At 37.4% G+C, this 15,676-nt stretch overlaps 1 protein-coding gene across 1 annotated transcript; it reads right to left on the minus strand.

Moving 5' to 3' along the window:
• Window positions 1-682: 682 nt before the first annotated feature.
• On the minus strand, window positions 683-4,041 carry MRPS17 (mitochondrial ribosomal protein S17). The gene is made up of 3 exons (XM_090279129.1): window positions 3,966-4,041; window positions 3,252-3,393; window positions 683-1,486 (listed from the first exon to the last, which is right to left on the minus strand). Exons 2-3 carry the CDS (start codon window positions 3,372-3,374, stop codon window positions 1,199-1,201), a joined length of 411 nt encoding a protein of 136 aa, XP_090135255.1. The 5' UTR covers window positions 3,375-3,393; window positions 3,966-4,041; the 3' UTR covers window positions 683-1,198.
• Between the last annotated feature and the right edge of the window lie 11,635 nt (window positions 4,042-15,676).

A 15,676-nucleotide genomic window follows, 5' to 3' on the forward strand; every position in this document is an offset into this window, starting at 1 on the left:
TGATGCTAGTGCTTTTATTGAAATGTTTATCTAATTATATCGTTCTTTTAAAAAATGTTAAATAACCCACTTAGAGCATATTTACTGTCTTATTTCTCTACCTGATTTCTACCCTTGTTCAAAATGTTCCTGTAATTCTCATCAGCTTCCAGAACCCCTTGGTTATGCTCCTTTCTCCCATACTTTGAGGACTTTATACTGTTTTCCATGCTTGGAATGCCCTTTCCACACCCCTCATCTACTAGGCTGGAGACTCCTCCCTTAAGATTCAGTTCAAGTACCACGTCATCTCTTCTGGGGAGTTAAGTCTAATTTCTCCCCACCCATGTACTTCCTTGTTTTCCATGAAGGCACCTGTGTATACCTCCCCGACTACAGTATGAGCCCTGAGAGGGTGGAGAGTGCCTGTGGTCATTGTTGAAACCCTGTGCTTGTATAATACACATATTAGCTGAGGTTGAACTATGCTTCAAATCTCTTTCCAGGAGCTAGAAAACTAAAATATATTGCTCAGTGTTTCTTCAGGTCAAAGTTTAAATTATCACAATTAATGGACAGCAACGAAACTCAAACTCTCCAGTTCAAACACGCATGTGAGTAGTTCTACAACTTCATTAATGTATCAGATTTTAAGAACTTATTCCTATTTAATGTAGCCTAGGATACAGGATTTAAAAAAGGATCACAGAATTTTAAAATTTTATTTTCTACATGTCAACATTCTTATTAATACAGACTTTAATCTGATAGAGTCTGATCCCTAAGCATGTTGATTGTCTGTTTGGAACTGGTTAAACAAGAGAAAAAAATTGATATTAATTTTGAATATACACCATCAAAATATTCACTTAATGTGATCTTATCTGTTTACAAAGCTATCAAAAGGGTTTTTTCTCCCAGAATAAAGGTTATAAAATAAATTCAAGATTCCTTTGAATGAAAAGAAAAACATATCTAGAACAGTGAGCTTTAAAAAATAATGCAGCAGATTACTTGGCACATTTACTGTAACAAGAAAGCATGTTCACAGAACAGGAAATTTGAAACATGGCCATAAACCTTTTTGGAAAATTATAACAAACTCTTTATTCATTTACTTTTAGCTATTTCATAAACATCAAAAGAGAAACTGATCCATTTGTGATGAAACTTAGAAAAATTTCTTTTTCCAGAGAGCAAACTTATAAACCCCTTTGGCTCATTTTCCTAATCCTCCTTCACTGTTCTGAAGAGATCCTGATTCTTCCAGATTTTTGGTTAGATGGATCGTTTCCAAAGTAACTGGACTCTCCAGGTAGGTAGTTCCTGCACAGGGTTTTCCGGTAACTGGATCTATGACTTGTCCAACTTTGAAAATGATCTCAGCCAGCTCATGTTTCACGTGTTTCGTTCGTGGAACAGGTAAAGCTTTGAGAAGCACAATATCCCCAACTGTGCACTGCTGGAGAGCATCGTGAGCAAAGTAGGTTTTTCGTTTGTTAAAATACTGTTGAGAGAAAGAGGAACAAATCAGCAGTTCCTATCTGTGATGTGGCAATGCAGTACAGAATATAAAAAAATAATGCTCAGAGAGTTAACTGGGACTTGGGGAGAAAAGATAACACACTTAAGAAAGCTTCCAATACAAACATTACCTGTTATTTTCTGGAAAACAGCAATGACTTTTCCAGAGATGATCCTGTCCCCAAGCTTTCCAGTCTACTACTTTCAGTAGCCTTCTTTTTTTTTTTTTAATTTAATCTTTATTATTATTTTTCCATTAAATAGCCTTGTTCTATCAGTCATCATCCTTCTTTACACAATGTAAATTCTTCCTTTCAGTGGCATCTTCTCTCCAGTCCATAAACATGCTATTGTCACCACTAGCTCTGTGTGATTTAGGACAAATCACTTAACTCTAAGCTCATTTTCCCACTGTAAAATGAGGCTCTAATACCTGCACATCTAAAGATTCCAAGAGAATTATGTATTATAATGTATATAAAGCACTTAGCTCCACTCCTGGCTCAAAGTATTGCAAACAAGCCACAGATAACTAGAATCATCTATTCTTCAAGACAACCCTGACACAGCAGGTATTCGTACTTACTGATGAGAAGAACAGGCTCAAGGAGGTTAAGTAATGTGCACAGCTAGTAAACAGGCAGTATTGAAACTAAACTCTTATTTTAAGGTCAATAATCATGCCATCACTTTTCAGCTTACTCCTGTGTTTTTGATCCAAGATAATTGGCATTTCTACCAACCAGTGTGCCTAGCCTTAAATGAAGAAGCATCATTGGCACTTCCCCTTCCCTCCTTGTGGACTTTGTCCTTTCTGAAATCTACTTTTCCCATTACATCCCCATTGCTCCAAGGATTGTTCAGGTCCTTATCATTTCCACCCTAGACTTTTGCAATAGCCTCCTTACCCATTTCCTTACCTCCAATCCTCATCCCAACCCATCTCCAAGTCTCTCTTTCCTTTGCTTATAAGATGAAATCCAAAACACAATGTAAAAGGCCCTTCACAGTCCAGTTGATTGTTCTTGCCCTCATTCAAAAGTGTCTACTTAGTGCCAAACTCTGGGCTCACCCTTGCCAAAATACCTGCTGTTCCGATAGACTATCGTACCCTCTCACAGCTAAAAGAACTTCTACAAACTACTCATCATGGCCAGAATGACTTCCTCAACTTGGTCTTCTGGATAAAATCCTTTTTAAAAAAAAACATTTTATTTATTTTTAGAGAGAGAGGGAAGGGGGATAGAAAGAGAGGGAGAGAAACATCACTGTGTGGTTGCCTCTTGCACGCCCCCAGCTGGGGACCTGGCAGCAACCCAGGCATGTGCCCTGACTGGGAATCTAACCTGTGACCCTGTGGTTCGTAGGCTGGCCCTCAACCCTCTGTGCAACAGCAGCCAGGACGAAAAATTCTTTTTTGAGATGGCGCTCAAATGTCTCTTAATGGGGACATGCTCCTTCAGCAACCTGGGAAGGAAGAATGAGGGGTCCTGCTCTCTGCTCCCAGAACACATTGCACATGGAAGGATTACAGCACTTACCACAATGAAATGAATTCTTTGAAATGAACCCTAGAATGTGAGTACAAACCCTGAATAATTCACTTTGTTAGACCCACAAACCAGCCCAGGACCTGGTTTGCAGCAGATGCTCAATGCATTTCTACTGATAGAGAAGTGCTTTTCTGCTCAGAACCCAGAACGTGTTAGTATTTATCAATGCCAACTGAAAACCGGAATGCTTCTCACCTTTAGTAAATAGGGATCCAGAACAAGCCTGGTTGCTCTCACTTTGGCAGTTCTTTGCATTGCTGTCCCAATCACTTTCCCCACGACCCATTTGGCATGGACAGATGTACGAGGTATTGACATTTCAGGTGGCTTTAGTCAACTGAAAAACAAATTTCAGAGTTTAATATTCTGATGGTTATAACTCGCTAAATGAATTTTGTCATTAGAACTAAGTTCTAGTGAAACAGCTTTTGTTGGTTTTCTAGAATCACCACTTTAGAAATGCTTACACGATTTCCTATTTTCTTAATTACCCAACCTCCCGTTTTCACACTGTTTACAAAATTTAACCCCTGTAACCCTGTTTCCCCCTCTGCAAAATGGGCCTAGTCACAAGTGTTCTGTGGCGCTTAATAACGCGAGTAAACGCCGGCCTTCACTGGGGTCCCTTATTCCTTTCTATTCCACTGGCTATTCGCGACGCGCACCGCCTACAGGGAGCAGCAGCGGTGTCCTCACAAAGAAGCAGACCTCGCCTCAAGGCTCCTTTCGAGGTCAGTTAATACTGAGCACATCCCACTCGGCCTGGGAAGGTTGGGGGTGACTGAGACCTCCGCTGCGGTTGACAGCCTGGATGTCAAGCGACTCAACGATACCCGGGGACTTGCACGGGGAAGATGCCCGGACCCTCAAACCCACCCACCGCATCTGCAGCCTGTATCCCACACTCACCTCCAGGTTCCGATCCTAGCGCACGACTCCCGGAGAGCCGGTCGGAGCGTGGCTGCGTCACGCCGCACGCAGTCGCTCCGCCCCGGATCGCTCCTCTCATTGGCCACAGGTCTCTTCAGCCCTGGGCGGGGTTAAAGTCAGGACTCCGCCCACTCTCCCTTAAAGGGAGCCGCGGACCAGGAGACCTCTGGCGTGTGTGGGGCTCTGCGGCCTTACGTTTTGATATTTGATTTGGTTTCCTCTTCTCCCGTTGAGCTCCAGGCATTGGACAAGGCCTTCCAAATCATAGGGACTTCATTAATTCATCAAATACTGAAACATCAGGCGCAGCTAAATGCTGAGACAAATGCTGAAACTTAAATACTTAAGCGTTTATACCCACGACGGCTTTTAAGACACATTTTTGTAACTTTTTATGGTTTTAGGTGTTATTTCTCAGTATCTGGGAGATGTAAGAAGTCTGGTGTGGGTACATATATACGTGTCAATTATGTAGGAGCTAGCTGGGCCACGAGCAGGCTGCTTGATGCTACCTTCTCGGAAAGAGGGAAATCTGGGAATACATTAGGCTCTTATTCGGGAATTGCAAATAGGACCTGAAAACAATAGGCTACTAGCACAGACGATTTGAGAACAAAAATACGGGCATGAACAATTGTCTTTAATTACTGAAACATTTTAGCAGCTGCTGCGGGAAGGCTGGGAGAATTATTCATCCATACGTTAGTCTGTTCAACACCCATTTCTTTCTTAGGAAACATTTATGGAAAAGTTAGGCCGTGCTAGACATTGGGGACAAAAAGGTGAATCAAAGGAGGTCCCCCACTCTCAAAACGCCCACATTCTTGTAGAGACAGGCGAGAAAAGAAACAATTATAAAACAAGCAGGAGTAATGAGAGCCTTGAGAAAGAACTATCAGACTTTGCAGAGAGGAGACGTGATCAATACATAGCTCCTGGCCAGAGGACCAGAACCTGAGAGGAAAGGGACATGTAGTTTAGGGAGGGCGCTCACGGTTTAAAGGAGTCCTGGATATAGGGGTAGGGAAGGAGTGACCGGGATTGAAGCTGGAAAAAGAGCCCTCTAACCAACTGAGCTACCCGGTCAGGGCCCATCCTCTTTGGCAAGCATCAGCTTGTTCTCTGTGTCTATAAGTCTGTTTCTGTTTTGTTTGTTTATTTTGTTCTTTAGATTTGACATAAAAGTGAAATTATATGGTATTCGCCTTTCTGTGTCTGACATATTTCATTTAGCATAGTACCCTCTAGGTCCACCCATGTTGTTGCAAATAGTAAGATTTCATTAATTTTTTTATGGCTGAGTAATATTCCATTATGCGTACATACCACATCTTCTTTATCCAGTTGTCTATTGATGGGCACTTAAGTTTCTTCCATGTCCTGGTTATTGTAAATAATGCTTCAATGAAGATAGGGGTGCATAAAACTTATCAAATTAGTGTTTTTTACTTTTTTGGATAAGTACCCAGAAGTGGAAATGCTAGATGTTAAGGCAGTTCTATTTTTTGTTTTTTGAGGAACTTCCATAATGTTTTCTATAGTGGCTGCACCAATATATAACACCCCCAAAATACATAAGCGTTCCTTTTCTCCATCTCCTTGCCAGAACTTGTTGTTTGTTGATTTACTGATGATAGCCATTCTGACAGGTGTCTGGTGATACGCCATTGTGGTTTTCATTCGCACTTCCCTGATGATTTTCATATGTCCATTGGCCATTTGTATGTCCTCTGGAGAAATGTCTGTTCAGGTCATCTGTCCACTTTTAATGGGATTGTTTGTGTTTTTTTGGTATTGTATGAATTCTTAATATATTTTGGATATTAAACCCATATTGGATGTATCAGTGGTGAATATCTTCTCCCATTAGTACAGTGGTTCTCAACCTTCCTACTGCCGCGACCCTGTAATACAGTTCCTCATGTTGTGGTCACCCCCCCAACCATAAAATTATTTTTGTTGCTACTTCATAACTGTAATTATGCTACTGTTATGAATCATAATGTAAATATCTGATATGCACGATGTGTTTTCATTGTTACAAATTGAACATAATTAAAGCATAGTGATTAATTATGAAAACAATATATAATTATATATGTATTTTCCAATGATCTTAGGCAACCCCTGTGACAGGATAGTTCGACCCCCAAAGGGGTGGCGACCCACAGGTTGAGAACCGCTGCATTAGTAGGTTGTCTTTTTGTTTTGTTGATGGCTTCCTTTGTTATGCAAAAGCTTTTTAGTTTGATGTAGTCCCATTTGTTTATTTTTTCCTTTGATTCCTTTGCAAAAGGATGTCAAAATTGCTAAGAGTGATATCAGAGAATTTACACCGTATGTTTTCTTCCAGGAGTTTTATGGTTTTAGGTCTCACATTTAATTGTTTAATCCCTTTTGTTTATTTTTTTGGTGCAAGAAAGTGGCCTAATTTTATTTTTTGAACATATCTTTCCTGTTTCCCCATCAGATTTATTGAAGAGACTGTCTTTACCCTATTTTATATTCTTGTCTCCTTTTTCATAGATTAATTGACCATATAGGCATGGGTTTATTTCTGAGCTCTCTATTCTTTTTCATTGATCTGTGTGTCTGTTTTTTTGTTTTTTTATTTTGCCAGTACCATGCTGTTTTGATTACTATAGCCTCATAGTATAGTTTGATATCAGGTAGCATTATAGCTCCAACTTTGTTCTTCTTTCTCAAGATTGCTTTGGCTATTCAGGGTGTTTTGTGGTTCCATATAAATTTTAGGATTATTTGTTCCAGTTCTGTAAAAAATGCCAGTGGTATTTTGATAAGGATTGCATTGAATGCAGATGTATAGATTGATACTACTTTGGATAGTATGGGCATTTTAATGATGTTAGTTTTTCTTTTCTATGAGCATGGCATATGCTTTTGTTTATTTTTATCTTCTTCATTATTCTTTCTTCAATGTCTTATACTTTTCTGAGTACAGGTCCTTTACTTCCTTGGTTAAACTTACTCTTAGGTATTTTATGTTTTGATGCAATTTTAAATGGGATTATTTTCTTAATTTCTCTCTCTGATATTTCATTATTGGTGTATAAGAATGTACCTTAGGCCCTGGCTGCTGTGGCTCAGTGGATTGAATGTCGGCCTGTGAGCCAAGTGTCGCTAGTTCAATTTCCAGTCAGGGCACATGACTAGGTTGCACGTCAGGTCCCCATTTGGGGCGTGAGTCACAGGCAACCACACAGTGATGCTTCTCTCCCTCTCTTTCTTCTTTCCCCTCTCTCTAAAAAAATAAAATAAGATAAACAAATAAATAATTTTTTAAAAATGTACCTTACTTCTGAATATTGATTTTCTATCCTGCTAATTTACTGAATTTATTTATTAGTCCTAATAGTTTTTCAGTGGACTCTTGAAGGTTTTCTCTATATAGTATCATGTCATATGCAAATAATGACTGTTTTACTTGTTTCTTTTCATTTTGGATGACTTATTTCTTTTCCTTGTCTGATTGCTGTGGTTAGGACTTCAATATTACACTAAATAGAACTGGTGAAAGTGGTTTCCTTGTCCTGTTCCTGATTTAAAGAAAAAGCTTTCACTTTTCCACCTTGAGTTGATGTTTGCTGTCAGTTTGTCGTATTTTGGTCTTTATTATGTTGAGGTATATTCTCTCTACCCCTACTTTGCTGATAGTTTTTAAATTATAAATGTAGGTTGGATTTTCTCAAATGTTTTTTCTGCATCTATTTATATTATCATATGATTTTTATTATTCATTTTGTTTATGTGATGTATCATGTTCATTGATTTGTGGGCATAGAACCAACCTTGCATCACAGCAATAAATCCCACTTGATCATCAGGTATGATTCTTACAATGTATTGCTGAATTCAGTTTGCTAATATTTTGTAATAGATTTATTTGGTGTTTGGTATCAGGGTAATGCTGGCATCTGAAAATGAGTTTGGGAGCTTTCCTTTCTCTTCATTTTCTTGGAATAGTTTGAGAAGGATCAGTATTAATTCTTCTTGAAATGTTTGGTAAAATTCACGTTGTGGTCATCTTGTCCAGAACTTTTGTTTTGGTGGAAACCAAAAAAAATTGTGATGCATTTTATCAGAATATTTATGTTATTGCTGCTGTCTGGCCCAACCCTGTAATACTTTGAGGTATGCCTGTATAAAGTGACTCTCTTGTAGACAGTATTTTATTACATTATTATTATGCTGTTAATCCATTTTCCAATCTGTATTTTTTCAATAGTTTATTTTTATTGTATTTTTCCATTACCATTTATCCTCCTCGTAGTTTCTTCTACCTCCACCCATCTCTCCCACCTAAAATCAAACTGTGGTCCATGTCCATAGTATTTTTTCCTTTTTGCTCAATCTCTCCACCCCAACCCCTCCCTCCAAGAGCTGTCAGCCTGCTCTCTATCTATGAGTCTGTCTCTATTTTTCTTATTAGTTTAGTTTGTTCAGTAGATTCCATTTATGAATGAAATCATATAGTGCTTGTCTTTCTCTGACTGGCTTATTTCATTTAGCATAATGTTCTCCAAAGGGAACAAAGGGAAAGATTTTCTTTTTTTTAAAGGCCAAGTGGTATTTCATTGAGTAAATGTACTGTAGTTGTTTTATCCACTCATCTGCTGGAGGACACTTGGGCTGCTTCCAAATCTTGGCTATTTTAAATAACACTGCAATGAATATAGGGGTGCTTATGTTCTCTCAGATTAGTGTTTCGAGTTTCTTCAGATAAACTTCCAGAAGTAGAATCACTGGGTGGTAAGGCAGTTCCATTTTTAATTTTTTGAGGTATCTCCATACTGCTTTCCAGAGTGGCTACAACAATCTGCATTGCCACCAACAGTGCAAAAGGGCTACCCTTTCTCCACATCCTCACCAACACTTATTGTTTGTTGATTTATTGATGAGGGCCATTCTGATAGGTGTGAGATGGTACCTCGTTGTGATTTTAATTTGCATTCCTCTGATGATTATTGACATTGAGCATACTTTCATATGTCTATTGGCCATCTATATGTCCTCTCTGGAGAAGTGTCTGTTGAGGTCTTTTGCCAATTTTTTAATTGGATTGTTTGTTTTTTTGGTGTTGAGTTTTATAAGTTCTTTATAAATTTTGGATATTAACCTCTTATCAGATGCATTGGTGAACATGTTCTCCCATTCAGTGGGATGTCATTCATTTTGTTGATGGTTTCCTTTGCTGTGCAAAAACTTTTTAGTTTGATGTAGTCTCATTTATTTTTTCTTTTGTTTCCCTTGGCTGAGAAATATATCATAAAAAACATTGCTATGAGCAATGCCTGAGATTTTAGTGCCTATGTTTTCTTCTAGGAATTTTATGGTTTGAAGTGTAACATTTAAGCCTCTAATCCATTTTGAGTTTATTCTGTGTGGTGTGAGAAGATGGTCTAATTTCAGTTTTCTGTACATATCTGTCCAATTTTCACAACATCATTTATTGAATAAACTATCTTTAGTCAATCGCATGTTTCTGCCTCCTCTATTAAATATTAATTGACTCTAAAGGCATGAGTTTATTTCTGGGCTCTCTATTCTATTCTATTCTATTGGCCCATGTGTCTGTTTTTATGCCAGCACAATGCTGTTTGAATTATATGGTCTTATAGTATAGTTTAAGATTAGGTAGCATGATTCCTCCAACTTTGTTCTTTTTTTTCTCAAGATCACTGTTGCTATTTGGGGTCTTTTGTGGTTCCATATAAATTTTTGGAATATTTGTTTTATTTCTGTGAAATATGTCACTGATATCTTGATAGGAATTGCTCTGTATCTATATGTTGCTTTGGGTAGTTTGGACATTTTAATGATGTTAATTCTTCCTATCCCTGTACATGGTATGTGTTTCTGCTTATTTGTATCTTCTTTAGTTTCTTTCTTCAGTGTCTTATAATTTTCTGAGTACAGGTTTATTACATTCTTGGTTAAACTTGTTCCTAGGTATTTTTTTTATTCTTTTTATAGCCATTGTGAATGGGATTGCTTTCTTAATTTGCCTTTTTGGTAGTTTGTTATTGATGTATAAAAATGCAACTGATTTTTGGATATAAATTTTGTGCCTGCTACTTTTCTGAATTCAGTTATCAGTTCTAGTACTTTTTGGTGAACTCTTTAGGATTCTCTGTGTACAGTATCTTGTCATCTGCAAATAATGACAGTAGTACCTTTTCCTTTCCAATTTGGGTGCCTTTTATTTCTTCTTTTCTGATTGCTGTGGCTAGAACTTCTAGTGCTATGTTGACTAAGAGAAGTGAAAGCAGAAATCCTGTCTTGTCCTCAATCTTAAGGGGAATGCTTGTACTTTTCATCCATTGAGTATGATGCTGGGAGTGGGCTTGTCATATATAGCCTTTATTACATTGAAGTATGTACCCTCTATCTCCACTGCTGGGAGTTTTTATCATAAATCAGTGCTGAATTTTATCAAATGCTTTTCCTGCACCTATTAATATGATCATGTGGTTTTTATTCTTTATTTTGTTTATGTGGTGTATCATGTTTATTGATTTGCGAATATTGTACCAACCTTGCATCTCTAGAATAAATCCCACTTGATCATGGTGTATGACCTTGTTGATGTATTGCTGTATTTGGTTTGCTAATACTTTGTTGAGGACTTTAGCATCTATGTTCATCAGGGATATTGGCCTATAATTTTCTTTCTTTGTAGTGTCTTTATCTGGTTTTGGAATTAGTATATTGCTGGCCTCGTAAGATCAGCTTGGGAATCTTCCCTTCTCTTGAATATTTTGGAATAGTTTGTGTTAGTTCTTCACAGAAGGTTTGGTAAAATTCACCCATAAAGCCACCTGGTCCAAGGCTTTTTTGGGGGTGGGGGGAGTGTTTTGATTACTGATTCAATTTCACTAGTTGAAATCTCTCTATTCAGATTATCTGATTCTTCCTGAGTTAGTTTTGGGAGAGTGTATGTTTTTAGGAATTTACCCATTTTGTTCAGGTTGTACAGCTTGTTGGCATATAGTTGTTTGTAATATTTTCTTAAAATCCTTTATTTTTTTTAGTGTCAATTGTTACTCCTCCAATTTCATTCTGATGTTATTTATTTGGGTGCTCTCTCTCTTTTTCTATATCAGTCTGGTTAAAAGTTTATCAATTTTGTTTATCTTTTCAAAGAACCAGCTCTTGGATTCATCGATCTTTTGTATTTTTTTAGACCCTATTTTATTTATTTCTGCTCTGAACTTTATTATTTCCTTCATTCTACTCACTTTGGACTTTGTTGTTCTTTTTCTAGTTCCTTTAAGTATAAAGTTAAATTGTTTATTTGAGTTTTTTCTTGTTTGAGATATGCCTGTAATGCTATGAATTTCCCTCAGGACTGCTTTCCCTATATCCCACAGATTTTGCATTGTATGTTCTCATATTTATTTGTTTCAAGGTATCTTTTGATTTCTTCCCTGATCTATTGGTAACCCATTCATTGTTTAATAACATTCTATTTAGCTTCCATGTCTTTGTGTTTTTTAAGTTATCTCCTTGTGTTTGTTTTCTAGTTTTATAGCATTATGGTTAGAGAAGATACTTGATATAATTTCAATCCTCTTAAATTTATTGAAACTTATTTTGTGTTCTATCTAATCTATGTATTTGATGGGGTATCTAATCCACTTACACATAGAGTAATTACTGACAAAGGAGTATATTTTGCCATTTTCCTTTCATTTTCTGTATATCCTATACTTTCTATTTCTTATTTAGTTGATTTTATTGTAGTGGTATATTTTGATTTTCTTCTCATTTCTTTTGTGTATGTTCTATAGAGATTTTCTTTGTGGTCACATTGGTAATTATATAAAATATCTTAAAAAATTAAAAATATAATTTGAATTGATACTTACCTTTAATAACATACAAAAAACTATTCTTTACTGATCTCTCCCCACTTTAGTTTATTGATGTCACAAATTATATCTTGTATACCAAAAATATTGTTTTCATACATTTGTCTTTTAAATCCTGTAGAAAATAACTATCAGGTTTACCAGTAAAAAAAAGGACTTTTGTTTATTGGAAGTTAAAAAAAATTAATGCAAGGATATGTTTATTGATATTAGACAGAGAGGAAGAGACAGAGAGAGAGAGAGAGAGAGAGAGAGAGAGAGAGAGGAAAAGAGAAGAAAGGAGAGAGATGTGAGAGAGGAACACAGATTGCGTCCCTTCTGTACTTGCCCTGACAAGGAATCAAACCTGCAACCTAGGTATGTGCCCTGAACGGGATAAAACCCACAACATTTTGGTACATGGGACAATGCTTTAACTAGCTTAGCCACCCAGCCAGGGATGGAAGATTTTTTATTATTGATTCAATTTCATTAGTAGACATCAGTCTGTTCAGATATTCTGTCTCTTCCTGATTCAGTCCTGGAAGATTGTGTTCCTATGAATATATCCATTTCCTCTAGGTTGTCCATAGTTGGCATATAATTGTTCATTGGATTTCCTTATAATCCTTTGTATTTCTGTGGTGTCAGTTGCCACTTCTCCTTCTTTTTGGATTTTCTTTATTTTGGCCTGCTCTCTTTTTTACTTGATTAGTCTGGCTAAAGGTTTATCAATTATGTTTATCTTTTCAAAGAACCAACTTCTAATTTCATTGATGTTTTCTATGTTTTAGACTCTATTTATGTTCTGATCTTTATGATTTCTGTCCTTATACTCACTTTGGACTATTTTAATTTACATTAGGTTTAAGGTTAGATTGTTTATTTGAGATTATTCTTGTTTCTTGAGGTAGGTGTGTATTGCCATGCGTTTTCCTGTTACAACTGCTTTGGTTGTGTTCTGTAGGATCATTGTGTTTTGGTTTTTTTTTCCATTTGTTTCAAGGTATCTTTTGTTGTCTTTCTTGAGCTCTTTGTTAACCCAATCATTGTTTAGTAGCATGTTATTTAGCCTTTATGTGTTAGTGTGTTTTTTAGTTTTCTTCTTGTAATTGATTTCTAGTTTTGTACCACTGTGAATTTCATAACAGAAGATTTTTGATATGATTGGAGCATTTAGTTAATTAAAATTAAAAATAATTATTATGTAGTTGTCATGTTATTGTTTTTTGATTGTTTTTATAATTCTTCTCTGTTCCTTTCTTATCCTTTTGCTCTCTTGTATGTTGATGACTTTCTATGGTGTTGTGTTTGGATTCCTTTCCCTTTATTCCCTGGATATCTGTTACAGGTTTATGGTTTGTGTTTCATATTTACAAATCTATGTTCATAGTAGTCTCTTTTAAGTTGATGATCATTTAAGTTCAAACACATTAAAAAATAACTACAGTTTTTACTCATACCCTCCACATTTGTTTTGTCATTTAAAATTTTTTGTGTATGTGTTTGTGTGTATCCCTTAGATCACCAGTCCCCAACCTTTTTGGCACCAGGGACTGGTTTCGTGGAAGACAATTTTTTCCATGGACTGGAGTGGGGAGAATGGTTTTAGGATGAATCAAGCACATTACACTTATTGTGTACCTTATTTCTGTTATTATTACATTGTAATATATAATGAGATAATTACACAACTCACCATAAGGAAAATCAGTGGGAGCCCTGAGCTTGTTTTCCTGCAACTAGACGGCCCCATCTGGGGGCAATGGGAAACAGCGACACCCGAAGTGTATTGCTGATGTCCAGTCTACTCTGTAATCTCATTTTGGTTGCTGTCACTGCAGGAAACCCTGCTTCACAAAGATAGGATGTTGGAAATGGAAGCGGGCTTTTCAGTGCTTTTGTGGCAATCTCAGGATATTCTGCCTTGACTGTAATCCAGAACATAATGGAGATTTGAAGTTGTCTCTGTCATTTGCAGACTCAAGCAGTTGGTCTTCTAGCATGGACAAAGTCAATTCATTTGGCAGATCCATTCCTTCCCAGTTCAGGAGTCTTTTGTGGTTAGAAGTAATGCTCAAACTCTTTTGAAAGCTGAGATAGGTGATCATGCACCAGCTGGGGGAAAGAAGGCCCTGGCTCAGTCTCTTTCAAAATCTCTGCTAATGTTTGAAACATGTCAAAAATCCCACTGTTCGCTCATTGCCCCCGTAATTCCAGTTTGGTTTTGAATTCAGCCACTTTACCTGCTGACTTGAACACAGTTGTCATTCTCCCGTGAAGTGACAGATTGAGTTCATTGAGCAGGTTGAATATGTCACACAAGTAAGCAAGTTTTGAGACTCATTCTGTGTCACTGAAATGTGCTGGCAATGGTGACTGTTTTTCTAAAAGAAATCTCTGGAGCAACTCTCATAACTCAAAAACTCTGGCCAGTGATTTACCTTTAGAAAGCCATCTCACTGCTGTGTGTAAGAGAAGATGTGTGTTCTCTGCGTCCATCTCCTCACAGAGCTGTGTAACAGATGTAAGTTAAAAGGTTTGTACTTTAATGTGGTTGATAATTTTAATCATATCTTGCAAAAGGTTCTTAAGTTCAGGTGACATTGTTAGGCTAGCCAGCATTTCTCTATGGATGACACAGTGCGTAGAGTCACATTCAGAAGTGACCTTTGACCTGAGGAGTGAAACCAGAAAGCTGTCCAGTCATAGCAACTGCTCTGTCCATGTATATACTGACACAAAATGACCAATTCGGTTTTCATGGTATGTAATCATTCAAAGACTTGAATAGTTCTTCAGCTGTGGTGTTGGTTGGTAACAAAAGTGCACATAACATCCTCATGCACATCCTTCTGAAAAATATATCACACAAAAACAAGCATCGTTGCCTTGTTGTCAACATTGATAGACTTGTCAATCTGGATTGCATTCCATGGTGAGTCATTAATCCCCTCTAACAATTGTGCTTCAAAATCCTCTGCTATTTCATCAATTTGTCTAGTTATGGTTCTAGCCAAAACAGGAACACATACCACCTTTTGAACTGCAGCCTCTCCTAAAAGTTCATGACAGACATCCTTAGCAGTAGGCAGGATCAACTTTTCACCAATAGTAAATGGCTTCTTAGCTTTAGCAATGCGGTGAGTCATTAAGAATGATGCTCTCAGTGCAGACAGATTCGATGAGATGTTGGCCTACAATAATTGCTTCTGTTCTTTGTGTTCACATTTTTTTCTTTTGAAAAACTCCAAAGGTTTGTCTTTTAATGCAGGGTGCTTGGTCTTCATGTGATGAAGCAGTTTTGAAGGTTTTCTGGCTTTGTTGGGTAGCCAGTCATAACATATTACACAAAATGGGCCTGGGGAATGTGGATCACCTGTTAAAATGAACCCATAATTTAAGTAGGGCTCTTGGTATTTGCTTTTAAATGTACCTTTCTTTTCGTTGGCAGTCTTAGAGTCTCGTCATTGGGTCTTTCCCCCCTTTTCAAAGAAGATCGCCAGTGACATTTGTTTTTTGCTCATTTTGGCTGGGGTTAGCACGTGGGCTCACCAAAACTGTGACTGGGAGGAGTGCGCAGTGCAGGAAAGAGGCGCAGACGGAAGTGGTAAGTAATGGGTGGGCCATGCGCAGACTAAAATAGGTATCAGATTCTGACTTAAAGCCTGCCACCAGATGCAGCTGTACAATTGAAGTACATCAACTCACTTGCCACTATAAAGCCTGCCACCAGATGCCCCTTAATTGTCACTTGCCACTCACTGATAGGATTTTGCTATGAGTATGCAAGCAACTGATTTATTATGATCTCTGTGC

Source organism: Furipterus horrens, unplaced genomic scaffold (genome assembly GCF_987537825.1).
Source record: "Furipterus horrens unplaced genomic scaffold, mFurHor1.1.pri manual_scaffold_5, whole genome shotgun sequence".
In the NCBI taxonomy this organism is placed as follows: domain Eukaryota; kingdom Metazoa; phylum Chordata; class Mammalia; order Chiroptera; family Furipteridae; genus Furipterus; species Furipterus horrens.

Excerpts from the sequence above, each read along its gene's own strand:
- MRPS17 (XM_090279129.1), bottom strand. The coding sequence starts at position 3,374 with ATGTCAATACCTCGTACATCTGTCCATGCCAAATGGGTCGTGGGGAAA. Across the intron at positions 1,487-3,251 it reads TGGATCCCTATTTACTAAAG|TATTTTAACAAACGAAAAAC; the intron begins GTGAGAAGCATT and ends TTCTCTCAACAG.